Below are 23,295 nucleotides of genomic sequence, written 5' to 3' on the forward strand. Positions count from 1 at the left end.
GCGGTTTCGTCTCTTCTGACTTCAAGCCTAGGGCTTTGTAAATAGTTGTTTATAGTAGTTAGTGTTAAGTAGTTTTTAAGAGTCAGAAGTTAGAGTCCCAGTGGGGACTTCATCCCAGGTGGGGCATGCCCTGGGTCCGGGGTTTAAGCCCTGTGCGAACTGTAACAGGCCTATGCCTGTAAGTGACCCCCCATAGCGGCTGCCCCAAGTGCTTGTGGGAATCACATGTGAAGAACAAGTGTCATATTTGTAAACATTTTTGACCCAGGACTTAGAAGGAGCAGGATATTCGTTTGCGGGCTCTCCTCATGGAGGCTGCCCTTCATCTGACTTCCGAGCCATCCTACCAAGACTTGCCTAGTACCTCGCTCTCAGTGCACAGCACAACCCCGTCACTGGGCTCCGTCCAGCATCGCTCCCCATCACCAATGCCCAGAAGAAAAAGAAAGAAGCATGGCTGCCCGGCACTGGGCAAGAAAGGCCATGGGGGCCTGGTTCGGGCTACCCTGCCACTCTGGAGCCATGTGGATGTGCCTCCCCAGTTGGGGCCCTTAGCCCCTTAAAGGATCCGCCACTGACTCCCAGGAGCAGTAGGGGACACACACTTCTGGTGGCATTGATGCCTTCTCAAGCTCCTCCCGGCGCTGAGAGAATACAGGCCTCTGCCCGCATGTGCTGCAGGAAGCAGCAAAGGTTCCCTGCGAGGGCAAGCCAGCCGCTAAGAGTGTCCGACTCTGTAAAGCAGTCCATACATTAACAGTGTTTTATAAATGATTAGTAGCAGTAAAAGTAAAATATTCCTGTCTCCCTTTTTCCCTTTCTCACCATCTTTTAATGTTTGTTTGTTTGTAGGAGCATGTATCCAGTTTGGAAATCATTTCTAGAAGGCACAATGCAGGTGGCCCAATCCCGGCTCACTATCTGTGAAAACTACAAAAACCTAATTTCTGAACCTGCCAGGACAGTCAAGTGCTTTAAGGAACAACAGTTAAAAAAGGTATTTTCTCTCTTTTTTTTTTTTCTTTGTTGGGAGTTGTTGCTTTTACAAGTGTGTTGTTCAGGACTAGTAGGGATTGTAGAGCAGTAGAAATATTTCTAAAGAATCTGTATTCCTGTTTCTGCCTGTTCAGCTGCATTCCTTTGTAGAAGTTGAGTGTGTATTGAACCAGTTGTTCATAATAATGAACTAAATATTCCAGACTGAAGTTTTTATAATGGACTTGAGGGTCAATTAAAGAGGGTCAAAAACTCCTTTGCAAATCTAATTTCATGCTTTGGCAATCAGACTGAATTGATCCAGTGGTGACACAAAAATAGAAAAAGTAGCCCTGCTTTGGAAGTGGCGTTGACTTTTCCCAGATGCGTTTTCAGTAGAATAGGCTCTGACTTTAAGCTGCAGTGCATTTTAAACCCAGGGGAGTGGCGCATGCTGCCCCTAAAGATGTTGTGGAAATGGAGAAGACTCGGTCACATCCTGTAAAAGTTGGTACAAGAGGAAGTCTCATGCATTAATCTGTACCGAAAAATTCTTACAGTTAAGAGAGAAAGTAAGTTGACTTTCATTTTAAAATGTTTTATTACTTACTACACCAATATAATGAGATTCCAGGAATGTCACTGTGTCACTCTGAAGCCTAAAATGTCTGTAAAGTAAGAGTGATGTGATGGAAACAGCTACAAGCATGGTTGCAAGCTCTTTTTTGTTTAGAATATCACCAGGTTCAATCATCGCTGGGTTTCACAGTCTGTTACCATCCAGTTTTTATGTTATCAACCATTTTTGTCTTTTTTACACACAGGACTTTACAAATTACACCCAGGCAACGCACAGGCTTTCAGCTAGTTATTTTAAAGTGATCTACACCTTAACATGTGCAGTGAGAACAGTTCAGTATTCAGTATATTTTTAATCAAACCTTATGTGGAATCAGCTTTTATAGAATGTCTTTTTAAATACAGGGCTTCTTGGTTATGTAAGCTGAATAGTTTTCATGTTCTAATGAGCTGTGTATTATGAAGAGAAGTTAATTATGGATCTCAGTGACGTTTGGGATGAGCGTAGTTGTAATTTGAGGACTGCTAAAATGAAGTTTTAAAGAGGGAGCACAGAGTATAAATATCAGCATAGGAATGAGGAATTTGTGTCTAGAAGTTACCAAAAATGTTACCTGCGGATGCACTCTATATAAGATAGGCCAAAGGCTGGGGGGGGGGGGGGGGGGGGCAGGAGGTCAAGTGGAGGGTGTGCTGTTTGAACACATACAGCAACTGTCCAAAAAACTGCTTGTGGTTCAAAATGTTTAGTCTGCCATTTAACAAGAATGTTGCTCATTTAGTGGGGACTACAGGTAAATTCTTTATTTACATTGTACCCAGAGTTTGATCATATGGTGTTTGTCATGTTTAATTTGGAGTACTCCAGAGCCTGTATCTTTCTCTCTCCATTAAAGACGTGAGAGTTGTAGTGTTCTTAGCTGAAATGAGTTGACATCCCATGTTGTAACTTTTCAGATGTGCAGGGTATAAACTTATGTATGTCTCATCATAAGCTCAGTTGCCAATTCCTTGAGAGATTATTGTAGTGGTCCACCCACTATGTAAGACACTGATTTTTCTGGAGCTCAAACTCTCTCATTGCATGTGTGTATTTTTCTGTGGAGTTTTCCAACAAATATTATGGTAATTTCTCATGTTTTAATTAGTTTGGTAAATGGCTCCTGCTACTGCTTCCTTAAATACTGGAAGTTCAGGGAGTTTATGAATCAATGGCAGAGATAGGAAAGGAGGTCTTTATTTTATTTTAAAAGTTTGTAGTAGTATTTTTAAGAGTTCCCTTTCTCTATCACTTCTTCCTCACCATTCGTCCTTAAGCCATGATAACTGTTCTTCTCGCTCCCTCTGGAATTTATTCACCACTTCTGAATTAGTGGGACAAGTCCTTGGAGGAACGATGCAGACCTTCCAGTCTGAGCTAGCCTGGGATCATTGTACTTTTTGTATCGCTCAGAATAATCATCTACTATGGAGCATAATTAAATATTTTCGTAACAAAATTAATGTTTTAAACAGTGCAAGTGAGAGTAAAGTACAGCATAATTTGCTGGGAGCCAATTGTTTTCTTGGATTTCCAAACAGAGTTAAACACACAGTTGTTCTTATGATATTTCTGACTTCTGTCCTGGTTAAAAAACCTAGTGAATTTCAGACCTGGAGCAGGTAAAGCACTTCTGATACCATACTGGAAGGCATCAAAGTAAACTTCAACTTGAAACAGTGACACTTGAGATGCTGTCTTGTCTACCACATATTTTCCCCCAAGCTTCTACCTCCTTGATAATGGGGCCCTCAACAAGAAACTTCACCTCAGCTTTTTCTGGGTCCTGATCATGCTAAATTAGGGCAACTGCAGGCAACTTCAAATAAAAGTTTGTAAAGTTTAATAGTTAGAAGGTTAGATGCAGGAGTCTCAAAGACATATAGGTAGAGGTAAAAATCATTGATACAGAGAAAATGAAACAAAAACGCACATCTCTTCCCAAATGTAAACACAGTTTTTGCATGTTTGAATTAGTCTGTAACTAGAGGAAATCATATTGTATCTAGTGAGGATAGAGTTAGTTACATTGGCTTCATTAAACCTCCAGAAGAGGCAGTTTGAGATGCTGATTAAGTACCTTTGCCTTTTTGTTTTTCAGTTCCTCTGAGATTACATAATATTACAGTGTCAGATTTTAACTTAGATAAAGTCATTTTTCATTACTCTTCAAAGATTTTCTCTAGGATTTCTGGGCAGTAAAGTTCAAATACATATTAAAATCAAACAATTTTTTAAAAGTATACAACTCCCCGCCCCCCCCAAAAAACCACACCCAAACCAAACAAATGCTTTTGGAGTTCTTTCTCCTGTGGAGTTTTTACTCTTCAGCAATAAAGGCCCCTTACACATTCTACTTCATTTTATTTTTATATGTATCTATATAGGTATAAACATGGTCAAGTCTTACATATTTGCATTTTGATTTAAATATTTTAAAGAAAAACTGCCTATGTAAGGGTCTAGTCACCTTAACCCTAATCATTATTGCAATAAAATCCCAGTAGTCTAAAATAATCATTCAGACGTTGAGCCAGCCAGCCACCTACAAAAGTTCCTCCTCCTCCCTTTCATCATACCGGGGTGTCCGCCCTCAGCGCTCTCCATAAATTCTATCAATCTTATATTAAGTCCTGTACTTCATTGGTCTGCTCATTTGAGGTGATAATTTTAATCTGAACAGACTAGATTTTCATTTCCGCTAGCCAGAAGGAAATCTCAGGTTATTAGTGGGAGAACAGGTTTCTGTTAAGAAGGGATAAATTAAAAATCCCTTGCTAGGCACTTGAATTCTCCACAGATTTTGAAGAGAGAATTGTACATATCCTGGGATTTTTGTTGCTGTTGGATATTTTCTCTTGAACTGATAGAACTTTTTCCTTACACTCATATTCAGTGCAGATTTCAACCAGAAAGGAAGTTGAGTTTAAAAACTGCCAGTACTGAGAGGAGGGTGGTATAATTTGACGAAACTTTATACTAGGATACATGACATTTTAACATTTAATAACTGCAGATCTTGAAAGCTGTAACAAGTAACTGTTACAGGTGACAGGCAATAGATTTTGTTTTTTTTAAATGGTTGACTGTTCTGCCTTTAACAATATGTAACTAAAGTAAGATGATTATAAAGGCTGATTATAAAGGAAAGAACATGGGTTTAGAAAACAGCCTGTTGGTAATTAGTATAGTGACAAAGGAAATGTAGAAAGCATTTGAATGCAATAATGAGTCTTAGAAAAATACATTTTTAAGATTGTCCTACTGTGGCATCAAAACTTTAATTCAGATATTAATGTTCTAACAGGTTTTTCTGCATTCAAAGGACAAGTCAGAATGTTTGCATATAAATGAGAAGATGCATAATGCTTTACTATAATAGGGTTGCTCATATAGGGTCTGATCCAAAGTCTGTTGAAACCAGTGAAAAGACTCTGAGATATCAGTGGACTTGAACCCACATACTGTAATATTTGTGTGCAAATCTTGCGTGCTCGAAGTTGAACAGGTAGTTTAAACAAAAATAAAAACATGGATTTATTATGTTATGAAGCAGGATATAATTCTGGGCATTGATGTCTTCTAAGTTATTTCTGGGGCAGTATGTGTTTTCTCCCATTGAGCAATTTCATTGCTATTCGTGCTGTTTTCCACACACTGTTTTCTGTCAGATTAAAATGTACATTATCAATGCTGATTATATTCTTATATTTTATCCATGCAAACAGATGAAATTTTTATTTCACCTCTCCATGAAAAGCTATGAATTTTAAGCTTGAGGTATAAAGAAAATTGCCTTTGTGCTTGACTCTAATTTCTGATTTAACCCTACACATTGGAAAGCTCTTAACATGCAGCTTGGAACAGAAAAAAAACAACCACATTTAAAATAGTATTTAACAATTCAGAATTAATCCATTGTATTTATTTCTTGGATTCAAAGAGAGTATATTTTTTTCTCTGCTTTCAGTTTTGGGGGAAAAGGAAAGAGATTCTCAAAGTTTGCAGGTATTCTACTAGTATGATTTTTTTTGCTAACTTTTTGAAAGCAAGTTATTTCACTGTGTTCTGTCAAGTAGACTGATACTTGCACCCATCACATATTCTGTAATGGCTTTTGTTGTAAAAATATTTTCTATACTGCAGTGCATGGTTTTAAATGAATGTTGGTTGAGTTGGGAACAAGAATGTATAGTAGGAGTATGAAATGCCTTTGTGACCTTTTAAAAATTAAGATGGAATAGAATAGTTGCATTAATTTACAGTTCTTAGTGCTACCTTTGGTGCTTATCCTCAATGTTAGAAATGATAGAGGATCGCTTAAGCTACAGAAGTACAAGTGTAGTGATGCTTATTTGCTTGACGTCACTAGTCTCTAAGTAATTTTCCATATCCCTTCTGGCTGAAAGTACCTTTGGCATTTCCATACTGCATCTAGGTTACTGCAACTACTTTCCCCATTAAGAGCTTTCAAATCTTGTAAGTATAACATTTTAAACAGAGAGACAAGGTGGGTGAGGTATGTAATGTCTTTTATTGGACTAACTTCTGTTGGTGAGAGAGACGAGCTTTCGCCCTTATACAGAGCTCTTCTTTAGGTTTTCAGAGATAAGCTTTTGAGCTCTGTGTGAGCTTGAAAACTTGTCACTCTCACCAACAGACGTTGGTCGAATAAAAGATATTACCTCACCCACCTTGTCTCTCTAGTATCCTGGGACCAATGTGGCTACAACAACACTGCATATTTTAAACATTGTGAGTTAAATAGTTGCTGATTTTTTTTAAAGAGCAATTGAGATAAAAAGATGTTGGTTCTTTGGTTTGGTTTATTTTAAAAGGTGGACTGAATCTATAGTTAACCTAGAAGAACTTATAGAGCATATGGATCTGTGCAAGATTTATTGAACAATAATAGTACAATGATATTAATTCTATTATAAGCTTGTTTGTTGTATTCTGTTTTGCAGTGTGTAGACCAGTTGACAAAGATCCAGGCTGAATTACAAGAGACAGTAAAAGATTTAGCTAAGAGCAAGAAGAAGTACTTTGAGACTGAACAGATGGCTCATGCAGTGCGGGAAAAAGCCGATATTGAGGCCAAGTATGTACTTATAATAGCAACTCTATAATTAATTATGTGTGTGTAAATATCGTATTTGTCTTAATCATTACACTCAGTTTTGTTGTAAGAGCAGGATACTAGCTCTTAATAAGCTTGTGTTGAGGTTTGCCTTACTTTGCTTTCATACATCCTTTTGATCAAGCATGCATCTTGCTTCACAGTTGAGTATTGTTCGGGAAGTGTTGTTTTGCTTTTATGAGGTTATATCTTTGAGGCTGTAGCTTTTGAATACCTCTTGTCCTGTGGAGGTAATCTTACCCTTCCTTTCACTAAAACACATAACTTGCATGTTTCCATTTTGGGCTTTGGCCTGTATTTTTCACTGCCTGTTGCAATTTTATCACTTTTTTTTTTTAAACATCCCTCAAACTTGTTCGCCAAGAATGGCAAAGTTGTGTACATCTTTAAAAAGAAAGTAATTACCTGTTATGCATTTTTTATAAGGTAATGTAAAAGGATGCCCACTCACTTCTCCTTAAAGTTTGAAGTATTTTCTTTTATTATTTTTCATTTTTAAGAAAAAGTTATTTAGAAAAAAATGTTCTTCGGGGAGCTCTCTCCACACAATTCAGGAACTGAAAAGTTCTGGAGGTGGTGACATACAACTGGCTGGAGGAGGTGGGAATATCATACGCTATCCACCCACTTCCTCAAAAGATCAGAGGTTGAGCTAGGGGAATTTGGCCCAGTCTCACATTGGTATTGTAAAGATTAAAATGACAGACTATCATATGGTATGCAGAAGGCCTGCTTCTGCAGGCAGATAAAATCCAGTTTGCATTAGATTTGTACAAATAGTTGGCCTTGTGTATACAGTGCTGTTTTCTTCCAGTTTCTTAAATGAGCATTTTATGAAGGCTGGGAGTATAACATAAACACTATCAAATTCTAGATATCCTTTTTATACTAGAATTTACTGACATAAGTTTTCAGCTTTTCGTGTGCACATTTTGTTTTCTAATTGGAACTAGAAAGTTATCCAAAATATTGGTGGTTTGAGGGTTTTGGAAAGCTAAGTTTGGATGAATGTTATAAACAACTAAATGTTATAATGAATGTTATAAACAGCTTTATGCAATTAGTCAACTAAAAATCAAGTGTAAATCTTAGAAAAAGCAGGAAAAATGTAAAATATTTTATTTACCACAAGTAAGGGATTGTATCCTTCTCCATTTATAAATCTTACAGAAAAAAACACAGCTTGGGACAATCTAATTCACCTGGGAGTTCAGAGATGGTGCTAACTAATGTGGATACCTTTTGCAACACATTAATTTAAAAAAATAAAAATAAGAGTAACAGTACCAGAAATAAGAATAACAGTACCAACTATTAATCACTTTCAAATTGTGGGCAGTAAAAGGGCATAGTTAGAGAGCCCTCCATGAATCCAAGAATTCTTATGTTTGTGGGAAGCCCAACAGGGCTTTAATGAAGCCTGAGGCAATCTTAATTTTTTCACAGAAATCTCTCCTTAATGTAGAGTTCCCCTTGAGAGGGATTCCAGAGACCAGGGTGGGTGGAGGAAGCCAGGCTACAGCCATGTTGCCAGAGAGCTGGAAGGAGCTCCAGGGGCCCTGAAGTTGCTGTGGAAGCAGAGGGCATTCAAATTGAATGGGCAGGTCTCAATCAGATCTCCCTGGATCCTGGAGGCCAATTACATGCCCTTTCAATAGGGAGCCCAACACTCTTTGTAGAGCTTTCCTTCTTCTGCCCCCTACTTGGGGGCAGGCCCGCCGACAGCAATTCCACGCCCCAGGGCCTTCCCTCAGGGGACGTGGGGCCTGGGGTGGAAGTGACGAATTCGTCACTTCTGGGACCAACCGTGCTGACCAATCGCAACTGGCTGACGGAGGCCCCCAAAGCACGAGGCCTGGAGCGGTTACCTCGATTCTCCGTGCCCTAGGGATGGTTCTGCCCAGGGCAGAACAGTCAATGGGCCCCCTAGAAAGGTCCTTCTGACATTTGGGCAGTGCTGCACCTGTGCTGGCTGGTGCCCAGCGAGCTGCTGCACCTGAGCTGCTGAGCACGATCTTCCGGCATGACCAGGGCTGCCACATGCCCGCCTGGCTGCCTTCACTGCTGCCGGAACCCCCCTCACACGCCTAGGAGCCCTGCGGCCCGCCCGGGGCTCCTGGCCCCTTTTAAATTGCCTGGACCCTTAGGCAATTGCGCCCTTTGCCCCCCCACCCCACCCCCCACCCATCCCCATCGGCAGGCCTGCTCGGGGTGGGAGGGGTCTACGTGGCCTCGATTGGCAGCTCAGAATAGAACAGCTATTGTGTCTTGGGGATGGAGGTCTTCTTAAAACAAGTATAGAAGCTACCAGTCATTGAGGAATCCTTTTTCTTACTCTTCTGTCCTCCACCTGACACACCAAACAGTCAATATATGCCCATTGGCTTTTTGTGGTAACATTGCATCACAGTAGTTGCCAGCTTCTTTAGAATAGACTTAGGCCAGGTATAAACTAATATAGCTATATCTGCAAACCCTCCTAGTATACATAACACTTACCTTGAAAAAAGTGCTTTTGCCAGTATAGCTTATCCTGTTTTACTTTAAAGCAAAAGCCCTCTTATGCTGCCACAACCTTATATACTCTAGGGCTTTTGCCAATATTGTAACATAATTAAAAAAATTCTAGCCATTATTACTATCCCAGCTAAAGTTTCTAATGTAGACCCAGTTTCTAATATAGACTTAGTGGGAAAACTGTACTGAAGTTAAATGAGAGTAGTGGAGGTATTTATCAATAGGGATGGTATGGTTATATATCATATCATCAGAATCAAATGTAGCTAAAGTTGGTGTTTTATCAGTTTTACGTATGAAATTTTAGAAAGCTTTTTAAAAAATTGAACAAAGTTATTTTAACCAGGAATAATTTTGTCCATGGAAGGATGATCCAGTCCTACCCAAAAAGAATGTGTAATGTTCTCTTTGTGTACAACAGTTATTTAGGGCTGTTGTTATTTACTCCATTTCAAATGCCATCTTCTTGGGTGGTATTTATGGATGCTTGTTGCTCATAAAGTGAGATAAAACACAAGGTAAAATTTACAGTTATTGGATAATGTTTTATTTCTGAGAACATTGGTTGTTTTGACCTCTTCAGGGTTAATATGTTTTCAGAAAGCTTAGCTATCATCTGATTTAAAGCATTAGTTCATAGTGTCTGTTTCACAATTTTTTTTCTCCCTGTAGTATAAACAGAATAATGTTTCAGAATTCAAGTGTTCATGATTTTAGTTAAGTTTTCCTTCATACCTCATTGCAAATAAGCCTGATGTTCTTAAGATGCTTGTATGGGTTCTGGCATTTTTTTAAATGATTAACCTGGAAAAAACAAACAAACTGATTCCTACCCTCTGATCAAAGTTTCAAAATTAGTCTAACATCTGCTTTTAAAAAATTCTTTGTGGGCAGACCTCACTCAACCTTACCTGAATTGATTGCTGGTGATTTTACATTGCTACCCCATTAGAAAGCAAGTAGCTCAAGTTTGCAACCCTGGCTATCAAATGGAAGACTTTCAAATAGCCAATAAGCAACAAACAACAAAAGAACTTTGAGAGTTCCTGTTGCAACCAGAGCTTTCTGCCGTGTTGTATTTAATCATTGTTTGAAAATTAGTGTAAGACTGAGCAAAACATTTCAGAATATGCAGTGAAGATAGCTGATTATGCAAATGAGCTTGTTCAATGTGTGTAACCACTTCCTAAAACCCTTAATTTTTACTCTTGAATATAAAAATAAAATGTTTAGCCTAAAAAATTGCTATTGAATTATTTTACTGCATTTATTTAACCCCAAAGGAAACCTCCCCCTTATCAGATAGCCTATTTATGTCCCTATCTGTCCCAGAGACAACTTCTGATATTAATCTATTCTATTGACTTTTAATACAGGTCCAAGCTTAGTCTTTTTCAGTCAAGGATAAGCTTACAGAAGGCAAGTGTAAAGGTGAGTTTAAAAATAAATTATCTACTCACTAAAACTATAGTAAAGCATTATGTCACTTTCATGGGACACATAACTAATGTTATCTTGAAATCTAGAAAGGCCTCATGTTTTATCAGGCATACTGTCTTTAAAACGACTGACCAGTTGGTACAGAATGTTTCCCCATAATCAAGTACAAGCACATGATGGATCTGTTCAGCCATTCACAAATTTGTGCTGGAATTTTGCCTAATGAAAATTGTATAAAGTATATGTACAAATAATAGAAATATTCTTCAAAGCAGCAACAAATATAACTACCCATCTAAAGCCATATATATCTTAATGCTTTGTTCATAGTATAAAAGTACAAAATCAGCTGCCTTATATTTTGATTTCCTTTTTTTAAAATATAGTTAAAAGCACGACGGTCCGAGTGTAATTCAAAGGCTACCCATGCAAGGAATGACTACCTTCTCACTTTAGCAGCTGCTAATGCACACCAGGATCGCTACTATCAGACAGACTTAGTGAACATTATGAAGGTAAGGGAGCTAATGTAGTTTGATTTTCATTATTGGGGTGGGGATGAGGATTCATGAGATACAAATATTGTTTTCATGAAATACATATGTTGACATCCATGTACTTTTATCCAAATATACCAGGGTAGGTCACAATATTAACCCTCCTCTATGTTCCTGATCACCATCAACCCCAAAATAAGAGAATTTGGTAACGCCCTTTCCATTCCACTCGTCTCTCTGGAGACTGTTAAACAGAAGCTACTAGAGTTAGACATTTTAAATCATCAGGTCCAGATAACTTGCATCCAAGAGTTTTAAAAGAGCTGGCGGAGGAGTTTGCTGAATGATTAATGTTAATTTTCAAAAAGTTGCGGAGCACTGCGTACGTTCCAGAAGACTGGAAGAAATCTAGTGTTGTGCCAGTATTTAAAAAGGGTAAACAGGATAACCTGGTAATTATAGGCCTGTCAGTCTGATATTAATCCCTGGCAAGATAATGGAGTGGCTGATACGGAACTCAATTAACAAAGAGTTAAATGAGGGTAATATAATTAATGCCAATCAACATGGCTTTATGGAAAATAGATCCTGTCAAACTAAATTGATACCTCTTTGATAAGATTATAAATTTGGTTGATAAAGGTAATAGTGTTGTTGTAATATTCTTAAACTTCTGTCAGGCATTTGACTTGGTACTACATGATATTTTTATTAATAAACTACAACTATATAAAATTAACAAAGCACACATAAAATTGATTAAAAACTGGCTAGCTGACAGGTCTCAAAATGTAAGAGAAAATGGAAAATCATTATTGATCGGGTGTGTTTCCAGTGTTATCAGTGAATGGAAGAAAACAAAATCATCACTGATAAAAATTGGGAAAGTGGTAAATAATGAAGAGGACAGGTTACTGATTCAGAGCATCCTGGATCGCTTGGTATATATCTAGGAACAAAGAATATAGACTATACTTATAGAATAGGGGCTTCTATTCTGGGAAGCAGTGACTCTGAAACAAAGATTTGGGGGTGGTGATGGATTATCAACTAAATACTAGCTATCAGTGTGACTCTGTGGCCAAACAAGCTAATGCAATCCTGGGATGCATAAACAGAGTCTCTGTTTGACACTGTTGCGACTAGTTCTAGAATACTGTGTCCAGTTCTGGTATCCACAAATTCAAGAAGGATGTTGATAAATTGAAAGGATTCAGAGCAGAGAAGTAAGAATGATTAAAAGATTAGAAAGTATGCCTTATAGTGATAGACTCAAAGAGCTCAATCTATTTAGTTTAACAAAGATAATATTAAGGGATGAATTGTTTACAGTCTGTAAGTATCTACATGGGGAACAAATATTTAATAATGGACTCTTCAGTCCAGCAGAGAAAAGTATAACACATCTGGAAATGTGTTATATCTGGAAATAAGGGGCACATGGTGTATTCTACATCACTGATGATTTTTAAATCAAGATCGGATTTTTTTAAAAGATCATAGAATCATAGAAATGGAAGGGACCTCGAGAGGTCATGTAGTCCAGTCCCCTGCACTCAGGACAGGACTCAGTATTATCTAGACCATTCCTCACAGGTGTTTGTCCAACCTGCTCTTAAAAATCTGCAATGACAGAGATTCCACAACCTCCCTAGGCAATTTATTCCAGTGCTTAACCACTCTGACAGTTAGGAAGTTTTTCCTAATGTCCAACCTAAACCGCCTTTGCTGCAATTTAAGCCCGTCGCTTTTTGTCCAATCCTCAGAGGTTAGAGATATGCTCGAGCAATTATTTTGGGGAAGTTCTATGGCCTGTGTTACACAAGAGGTCAGACTAGATTATCACAATGGTCCCTTCTGGCCTCAATCTATGAATCTATATTTTTTTTCCTTTCCTTGCTAAGTTTCCAATCTCCATTGCTATGGGACGTAATGTTCATAGTTTGCTTTTAAAAGGGTACCTCTTGGATATGACAGTAATAAAAAAAATTGGCAGGTATTTATCTTTTACGAAAACATTAATGATTAGACCTTTGTTGTCTCAAGTGGAAATTAAACACATATTGTCTATTAGACATCCAGGAAAAGCTACCAGAGTAAACACACCTGTGGGCTATGTCACAAATATCAGCACTCTCCAACAGGCACACCAAGTACATCCAGATTTGAGAACTGACCTGATGACACAAAATAACATGAATCATTACTAATCCTATGTAATCTAAAATATTATCCATGTTCTATTTTGTATGCTTCAACTACTAGTATATTGTCTGTATGAATTTAACAAATGGCATTTTTGTACACTTTGTTTATTTGGGGAAAGTTTAATCTTCAGATTTAAAAAAAAAATCGCACAAAAATTCAAAACACTTAACTGAGCCATCTATTGTTTCTTTTTTAAAGTAGGGCTTCTAAGAGTGGGGAAAACTCACTAGTTGGCCATCCTCATTCTATTGTGAGTTTTTTAAATGCAAAGGGTCTTATATGCTCTTTTTCTAGCAGAGATATTTTTAAAAAGCAGTATTCAGGTATAAAAATAGTTCATATTTGGTTTAATGTTTGTTGCTTTGGAATTTGTCTTTGGATTTGGCTAATAGCCGTCCTGTGCCTACTCTATCTGATGTTTACACATTTTCTATTTATATTATTCTAAAATGGTATAAATTTCCAATGTTTTAACCAAATGGATACACTTTACAAATGAAAAATGGCTTGAAAATGTTTGTTCATTATACGTTATTTCTATGTAAGAATGTAAAGCTTGTAGCTTATTTGCAAATGTTTCAAAAACTGCAGTTCTTTTGGTGTGTGATACTGGCTTTTTGTGTGTTTTTAGCTTTAATCAGTTTATTGTTTCCAGAATAAGAATTTGCACTGTGTATTTTTAGTGTTGGGACAGTGGTCTACTTATCTATTTCACAGTGCACTCATTTGATGCCCGACTTGCTTGGCTGGAATACATCCAATCTGTTGTCCTCAGTGCTGACGGCTGCTGACTCACAGTTTTTATAGTCGTTACTGTAGAACTCTGTGCAACTCCCATTGCAGTGACCTTGCAGTTTCTGAAGCTTTATCGTGCTGCTTTGAAAGCTTGCTGTTTTGTTCTTGTTTTTTATATGAAATCAGTTTCATATGTTAGTCAGTAGCGCTGTAAAATAAATGGCCAGTTATCTTTGCTATTTATTTACATTTATTCCATTCATTTATATTTATTTTGAATTACCATGCATAGTTTTGTCTACTGAGAATGTCAATAATTAAGTCATACCATTCTGAATATGGCAGCTCAAGATGTAATTTTAAATGTTTTTAAATGCATGTTTTTATATTTAGTCTTTCAATGTATGTAATGTACCTGTCAGAGATCTCTAGATGCACATACAATTTGACACACAAATTTCATAAAATAAATACATTTTTAGCTTAAGCTTGCTACAAAGATATACAAATGATTGTTAGTGAAAGCACCGTGTGTAATTATGCTTGTTTCTTCTTTGTGTTAGAAGCACCAGTAAGGATTGAGGAGCTTATGTACTAGCCATTGTACAAAGATATTGAAACACATACAGTACTACCTGCCATGAAGAGTTTACACATTTAAAGACAAGAGGAAAGTAGATGTCACAAATGAAAGGAGAGAATGGGAACATTTATATGTATGACTCTGAATCACTGAATATTTTCTTTTTAATTGCTACAAAATTACAAGTGTTTTAAAAAAAAGCTAGGTGGTTATGCTCTAGAATCTAATGTTTAATATTTTTTTTTAAAAAAAAATTAGCCTCTGGCCCTTAAAAGTGTGAACTGAATGTCAACTGATGACAGTAATGTGTACCTGAGTCTGCCAACAGCCTGCAAAGTATCTCATTCATCTCACTGGGTATTAATAATGAAATTTGATGAAAAAAATTAAATGCCAATATTAAGGGCTTATCATTTAAGTAGAAATATCAGGCTAATGTTACATGTAGTGGCAGAGATGGGGATGGGGTGGTGGTATAACTAGTAGCTTTCAATAGATAGTGAACAAGAAATTTAATCGTCCTCCTTCAACGTTAGAATCAGTTGTACACCAAAGAAAAGACAGTGGGCCGCCACAGGGCCCACTGCAAAGCTAAGTTGCTCAGGCTTTGGTTTCAGCCTGAGGTGACGGGGCTCAGGGCCCCAGCCTTCAGCCCCATGCAGTGGGGCTTCGGCTTTCTGCCCTGGGTCCCAGCGAATCTAATGCTGGCCATGCTTAGAGGCCCCCCTGAAACCTGCTCATGGCTCCCCAGGGGGTCCCGGACCGCTGGTTGAGAACCACCGCTCTATATTATTAGAGTGAACACGATTCCAATTTGTTTAAATGGAAGACAAAAAATGTATATTTTTTTTATAAATTCCATTTCACTTTTAAGATTAATTTCTTTTCCAGGGAATCGTTTTGTATAAAATCTTATCTGTCTTTTTACCATTGGTTAACAAGATTTTAGCAAAGCTTTTGATACAGTCTCCCACAGTATTCTTGCCAGGAAATTAAAGAAATGAGGATTGGATGAATGGACTATAAGCTGGATAGAAAGCTGGCTAGATTGTCAGGGTCAACGGCTCGATGTCTAGTTGGCAGCCTGTATCAAGCGGAGTGCCCCAGGGGTTGGTCCTGGGGCCGGTTTTGTTCAACATCTTTATTAATGAACTGGATGATGGGATTAATTGCACCTTCAGCAAATTCACAGATAACACTAAGCTGGGGAGATAGGTAGATACACTGGAGGGTAGGGATAGGGTCCAAGTGACCTAGACAAATCTGATGAGGTTCAACAGGGACAAGTACAGAGTCCTGCACTTAAGAAGAAAGAATCCCAGGTACCGCTACAGGCTGGGGACCGGCTGGCTAAGCAGCAGTTCTGCAGAAAAGGACTTGGGGATTACAGTGGACAAGAAGCTGGATATGAGTCAGCAATGTGCCCTTGTTGCCAAGAAGGCCAACAACGTATTGGACTGTATTAGTAATAGCACTGCCAGCAGATCAAGGGAAGTGGTTATTCCCCTCTATTCAGCACTGGTAAGGCCACACCTGGAGTACTGCATCCAGTTTTGGTCCCCCACTACAGAAGGGATGTGGACAAATTGGAGAGAGTCCAGCCGAGGGCAACAAAAATGATTAAGGGGGCTGGAGCACATGACTTATGAGGAGAGGCTGAGGGAACTGAGGTTATTTAGTCTGCAGAAGAGAAGAGTGAGGGGGGATTTGATAGCAGCCTTCAACTACCTGAAGGGGGGTTCCAAAGAGGCTGGAGCTCGGCTGTTCTCAGTGGTGGCAGATGACAGAATGAGGTGTAATGGTCTCAAGTTGCAGTGGAGGAGGTCTAGGTTGGATATTAGGAAACACTATTTCACTGGGAGTGTGGTGAAGCATTGGAATGGGTTTCCTAGGGAGGTGGTGGAATCTCCATCCTTAGAGGTTTTTAAGGCCCAGCTTGACAAAGCCCTGGCTGGGATGCTTTAGTTGGTGTTGGCCCTGCTTTGAGCAGGGGATTGGATTAGACGACCTCCTGAAGTCTCTTCCAACCCTAATCTTCTATGATTCTGTGATTACCAGGCTAATCTGCACACATTGCTGATTAAGCAATGAATCCATTGTTTGCTTATTGAAAAATAAGCAACGGCAAGAGAGGGATACGCCTTTTACTGTTAAAGGTGAACTGACTGCTACCTGTTGCTGTGAAAAATTCTGAAATAAACGTTGCTGTGGCAGTTGGCTTAAGCTAAATAAAAATGTTCATTCGCACGATGTCTCCCATCACTCCTGTGAGGTACAGGGAAACAGAGACATGGAGTGGTTAAGTGAGTTCATGCAGTCACACACGTTTCTGACAACTATGAACAGAATGAAGATGTCATGTCTCCTAGTCCTGTGCCTAACCACAAGATTATCCCTAATAAGAATAGTTTTTTTTCAAAACACAGTTTATATAAAACTTCTTGAGAGTCAGTGGACAAGTCAGTAAGTCTTCGGTTAAGATCCTTATTAAAGTAGATAGTTATTAAACGTTGGCTGTTGTGACAGGGTTAGGTCAGATGGCTACAAAAGAGTGGTCGAAGGTAGATACATTAGTTCCAGGTTAAGCAGGTCCCTTTTCCCTGGGTAAAATAACAGGGACTATTCCAGAACACTCTGGAACTTTCTAGAACTAATTAAGGCAGGCAGGCTAATTAGGACACCTGTAGCCAATTGGGAAGCTGCTAGAATTAATTAAGGCCCATCAGGACACCTGGTTTAAAAAGACTCACACTCCAGTTAGTGAGGTGCACGCAAGGAGCTGAGTGAGAGGGCGCACTGCTGGAGGACTGAGGAGTACAAATGCTCTCTGGCATCAGGAGGACGGTCCTGTGGTGAGGATACAGAAGGTGTTGGGAGGAGGCCATGGGGAAGTAACCCAGGGAATTGTAGCTGTCACACAAGTGTTACACAAAACGCTATAGACAGCTGTGATCCACAGGGTCCTGGGCTGGAACCCGGAGTAGAGGGCGGGCCTGGGTTCCCCCAACTCCCTCTTGGGGATACAGGAGGAGTTGACTTGGACTGTGGGTCCCACCAAAGGGGAAGGTCCCTGGCCTGTCCCCCGACCCACTAGGTGGACCAGCAGAGACTGTGGGGATTGTTCTCCTTCCTTTGCCCCATGCTGGCCAGTGATGAGGTTATCTGAGTGAACGGCAGATTTGAGCCACGAAAGTGGCCAAACTGAGGGCTACTGTGAATCTCTGAGGCGAGAAAATCCGCCAATAAGCGCAGGACCCACCAAAGTAGAGGAGGAACTTTGTCACACTGTACATATTTTCATTGTAGTGCGCATTTTCTTCGTATTGCAAGTCACAAAGGGGTAATCTTTTGTTACCTTGCCTCATGGACTGGAGTCACAGCTCTCACTAACATTTAATGGGCCTTGCATATTTAAGACAGTATGCAGAGTGCTGGAAATACACCCCCTAAAACTGTTCTCCTTATGGTTATGAAGAAACATCAGAGTGCTTCTAAGTCCTTCTGCTTGAATCTTTTTTCAGTATCCTATTTGTAATTTTTTATGCTTCATTGCTGTCTTCTGGCCTGTTTTCCCCGTTATACTTCAATACTGGTGAGTAAGATGTGTAGCATATAGATATCATTAAGAAGAGATTTTGGTCCTTCCACGTTTTTCTATGTCAGACCCAAAGGTCCAGGGGCAACACCATCCCTCCCTATGCTGTGTTTTGTCCTAGCTGACATTGCACCTTATATTTCACGTGGGTGCTTTTTCAGCTCTGGTGCATTCCTCCAGGATGTGAGAAGAAAGGAAAACCACAGAACACCGCCTCCGGGAGAAACCAGGGCACCAGCACCCACCACATGGACACCACACAACATTTGAACATCATCGGTTTATCTAGACTACCCCTCGCTGGAGCTGAATTGTTTGTACTCTCTCAGGCCCCACCACCAAACCTGATACAATGCTAACGTGTAGAACTAGAAAAATTCTTCCACTGACTCCACGTCAAAGAATTCTTTCATAATGACAACACTACTCACAATTACTACACCCCAGCTGACAATTATAAGAAAAAAAATCTGACTGGACCCCACAGAGTGGAAAAACCACGTTCTTGATCATTACATTGATTGCTTCGGGCAAAAAATTGGCTGTGAAATTCTTAACAAACATCACATCCACCACAATCTTTCAGCAAGTGTGAAGATTTGATCTCTACAGATAAACAGGAAATATTCCAATATAACTTAAAAATCAGAGACATGGTAAATTATTTATAACTCACTGTTTGTAGAACTCTTACAGCTTATAAATTTCTGCCTAAATTTCTCCTTCTTACCCTTTTAAACTTTTTTTTCCTATGTTTTGGATGGACTAACAAACGGGTTATCATCAAACATACTCGATGGGGATCTGTGATGGGGTGTGCATACCCCGCACTAGACAAGATAGGGTTAATCTCACGTTATGGACAGTGGAAGTCCTGCCCCTCACACTGTGCTGGGCATGCTCCAACTGCTGCCTCAGTATAAAAGGGAGCAGACCAACTCATTCTAGACTGACTGCTGAGGAGGAAGGACATTTGGTGGAGACTCCAGCCCAGAGCTGCCTCAGCCTCTGAGTGCAGGAACCAGAGATTGCAAGGCCCAGACCGCAGACCTGTTGCCTGTGGCCGGCCGACTGGAGTCGGAATCCCAGCCAGCTACCTTCGCTAAGGAGCTCTGCACCCCGATGACTAACAGACCCCAGCTTTAGGACACACGGTAGGAAGTGGCCCAGAGAGGCAGGGTCAGTGGTATCTCCCACCTGAGGAGAGTCAGCATGTTGTGGTAGGTTCCCCGCTGGCTGGGTGGTGACCACACTCACCACAGGGAGGGTCCATGTCCCCCTGCCCCATCCCCACCACTCTGGGTGGCGGCCCCTTATTCTGGCCCTTTGGCTGCACAGCCTTGACATCAAGGGCAGTTGTACTGACTCTGGTCGTTGGGCCAAACAGTCCTGAGCCCAAGGGCAGTTGGATTGACTCTAGTCATTAGGCCACAGAGCCCTGATCCCCAGAGCAGCCATACTGACTTGGGCCATTGGGCTGTACAGCCCTGACTCCAAGGGCAGTTGTATAGACTCTGGCCGCTAGGCCATGCGGCCCCGAACAAAAGGGCATCTATATTGACTCTGGCCATTAGGCATCATTGCCCTGCATCTAAGGGCAGCTATCTTGACTCCGGCCACTGAGCCATGCTGCTTCCAGACTAGGGATAGTCTGGTAGACTGTAGTCATGGTGGTATCACAACTCCAACCCTCCCGAAAAGAGGACGGGGGGGGGGGTGCATACCACACAACAGGATCCTACCCTGATATAAATCTTTCCTGGACCCCCACTTACAGCCTTCAAACAACACTCCAGCCTCTCCAAGCTTATCAGACACAAGCTCCCCACTGACTAGGACACATCAACTCAAAGCATCACCAGACCCTGCCAGTTAGTCTCTAAGGTGCCACAAGTACTCCTTTTCTTTTTGCAAAACCTGTAGTGTATCTCCACTGCTACAGTGATCAACACCCCGCACAACACACTTTCAAGATTCATGGTTCCTAGACATGCATATCACAACATGAGGTATACCTCATCCATTGCACTAAATGTCCCAATAACAACTACATACGTGAAACCAATCACTATGCTCTCAAATGGAAAAAGGAAAAAGATAAGATAAAAACAGGAAAAAGGAAAAAGATAAGATAAAAACACCCTATCACCTGTGGTGAACATTTCACAAAGCCATCTGACCTTTCACTCCTCATCCTCAAAGGAAACCTGCACAACACTATCAAAAGATGAGCCTGGGAGCTTAAATTCATAACTCTGCTAGACACTAAAATCATGGACTGAACAGAGATACTAGAATTATGGCTTATTACAACAGTCTGTAACCCACTAGCCCCGCACCCTTTTGATCTATGACCACAGAGGTGTTAATGGGCCATTCCACTTTGAATGTTCCCTTAGAATATGCGTTAACTACCTACATGAAACAATCTGTTCCACCTTGTGTATCTTTCCCAGACCTGAAGAAGTGAATACCCTTGTAAGCTATTTTACTCTTTTAAAAAAAATTGCTCAGAATGTGTGCCTCATTCACAGAAGATGGCTTTTGAATGCTTCTGTTTTAAAGTAAGGTCCTTAAATAAGAACTGCCTTAAAAGTGCAAAAGCATATTGGAAACAAGATTGGGAATAGATCTACAATAGAGTCATGAGTCATATTACAGAATATAAGAACAGCCATATTGAGTCAAACCAGTGGTCCATATAGCCCAGTATCCTGTCTACCAACAGTGGACCGTGCCAGATGCATCAGAGGGAATGAACAGAATAGGACTCTTTTGAGCGATGTATCACCAGTCATCCAGTCCCAGCTTCTGGCAGTTGGTGATTTAGGGACACCAGGAGCCTGGGGTTGTGTCCCTGACCGTCTTAGCTAATAGCCATTGATGGACCTATCCTCCATGAATTTATCTCATTCTTTTTTTGAACCCAGTTATACTTGGGACCTTCACAACATCCCCTGCCAACGAGTTCCACAGGATGAGTGTGCATTGCATGAGGAAGTATTTCCTTATGTTTGTTTTAAACCTGCTGCCTATTAATTTCATTGAGAGACCACTGTTTCTTGTGTTATGTGAAGGGGTAAATAACATTTCTCCTCTTATGGAAGCTGTTCTGTATTAGTAATCATTTTTGTTTTCCTTCTCTGCATCTTTTCCAATTCTAATATATCTTTTTTGAGATGGGGTGACTAAAATTGCATGCAGTGTTCAAGGGGTGGGTTCAAGGTACTATATGGATTTTTATATAGTAGCATTTTGCTATTTCCTGTTTTATCTCTCTTTTTCCCTAATGGTTCCTAACATTATTTGCTTTTTTGACTGCGGCTGCACATTGAACAGATGTTTTCCGATAACTATCCAAGATGATTCCAAGATCTATCTTTTGTATGTATAGGTGGGATTATTGTTTCCAATGTGCATTACTTTACACTTACAAGATCCAATTTTATCTCCCATTTCATTGCCCAGTCACCCAATTTAGTGAGATCCCTTTGTAACTCTTCGCAGTCAGCTTTGAACTTAACTATCTTGAGTAATTTTGTATCATCTGCAAACTTTGCCACCTCACTGTTCAGTCCCTTTTCCAGATCATTTATGAATATATTGAACAGCACAGAATCCACTCTCTCCATTGCGAAAACTGACCATTTATTCCTACCCTTTGTTTCCAATGTTTTAACTAGTTACAGACCACGAGAGGATCTTCCCTCTTATCCCATGATTGCTAACTTTGCTTAAAAGCTTTGGTGAGGGACCTTCTCAAAGGTGTTCTGCTATATTGACTGGATCACCCTTGTCCACATGCTTGTTGACTCTATTGAAGAATTCTAATAGATTTGTGAGGCATGATTTCCCTTTCCAAAAGCCATGTTGTCTCTTCCCCCAACATATTGTGTTTATCTATGTGCCTGATAATTCTGTTCTTTACTATAGTTTCAACCTGTTTGCCTGGTAGCGAAGTTAGGCGTTTTTAAAAATTGGCGTTATGTTAGCTATCATCCAGTCATCTGGTACTGAGGGCGATTTAAGCAATCGGTAACATACCATTGTTAGTAGTTATGCAATTTCATATCTGAGTTCCTTCAGAACTCTTGGATGAATGCCATCTGGTCCTGGTGACTTACTCCTGTTTAGTTTATCAGTTTATTCCAACACTTCCTCTATTGACAACTCCGCCCAGGACAGTTGCTCAAATTTATCACCTAAAAAGAATGGCTTGGGTGTGGGGATCTCCCCCATATCTTCTTCAGTGGAGAACAATGCAAAGAATTCATTTAGCTTCTCCATAACAGCCTTGTCTTCCTTGAATGCTACGTTAGCACCCCAATCATCCAGTGAACCTGCTAACTATTTGGCAGGCTTCCTGTTTCTGATGTGCTTAAAAAAAATTGCTATTTGTTTTTGTGTCCTTAGGTAGTTGCTCTTCAAATTCTTCTGTGGCCTACCTTAATATATTTTTATACTTGTCGGAGTTTATGCTCCTTCTATCTTCCTCAGTAAGATTTGACTTCCGGTTTTTAAAGGATTCCTTTTTGCCTCTAACTGCCTCTTTTAAGCTGGTGCTTAGCCATAGTGCTGTTTTGGTTTTTTTTCATTTGGGGTATACATTTAGCTTGAGCCTCTATTATGGTGTTTTTAAATAGTCTCCATGCAGCTTGCAGGCATTTCATCCTTGTGACTGTTCCTTTTCATTTAACTAGTTCTCCTTTTTAAAATTAAATGCTGCTCTGGTGGTATTTATGTGTTTTTCCCTCCATATGGATGTGAAATGTAGTTATGTTATGTTTGCTATTACTGAGCTGTTCAGCTCTATTCACTTCTTGGACCAGACCCTGTGCTTTACTAGGACTGAATCAAGAATTGCCTGTCCCATTGTGGGTTCCAGGATTAGCTGATCCAAGAAATAGTCATCTATGGTATCTAGAAATTTTATCTCTGCATCCCTTTCTGAGGTGACACATATCCAGTAAGTATGAGGACAGTTGA

General features: G+C 39.8%; 1 protein-coding gene across 6 annotated transcripts in view; it reads left to right on the plus strand.

Annotated features, from left to right (window-relative positions):
* The window catches only part of FCHSD2 (FCH and double SH3 domains 2), a 237,187-nt gene that overhangs the window by 132,618 nt on the left and 81,274 nt on the right, over positions 1-23,295 (plus strand). For all 6 annotated transcript variants that reach the window (XM_048839692.2, XM_048839709.2, XM_075126064.1 and 3 more), the window contains 4 exons: positions 853-997; positions 6,562-6,695; positions 10,628-10,682; positions 11,078-11,206. In XM_048839692.2, the coding sequence (XP_048695649.1) occupies positions 853-997; positions 6,562-6,695; positions 10,628-10,682; positions 11,078-11,206 (463 nt within the window). The remainder of the gene's footprint in view (positions 1-852; positions 998-6,561; positions 6,696-10,627; positions 10,683-11,077; positions 11,207-23,295) is intronic.

The sequence above is a fragment of the Caretta caretta genome, chromosome 1 (assembly GCF_965140235.1).
Source record: "Caretta caretta isolate rCarCar2 chromosome 1, rCarCar1.hap1, whole genome shotgun sequence".
Lineage (NCBI taxonomy): Eukaryota > Metazoa > Chordata > Testudines > Cheloniidae > Caretta > Caretta caretta.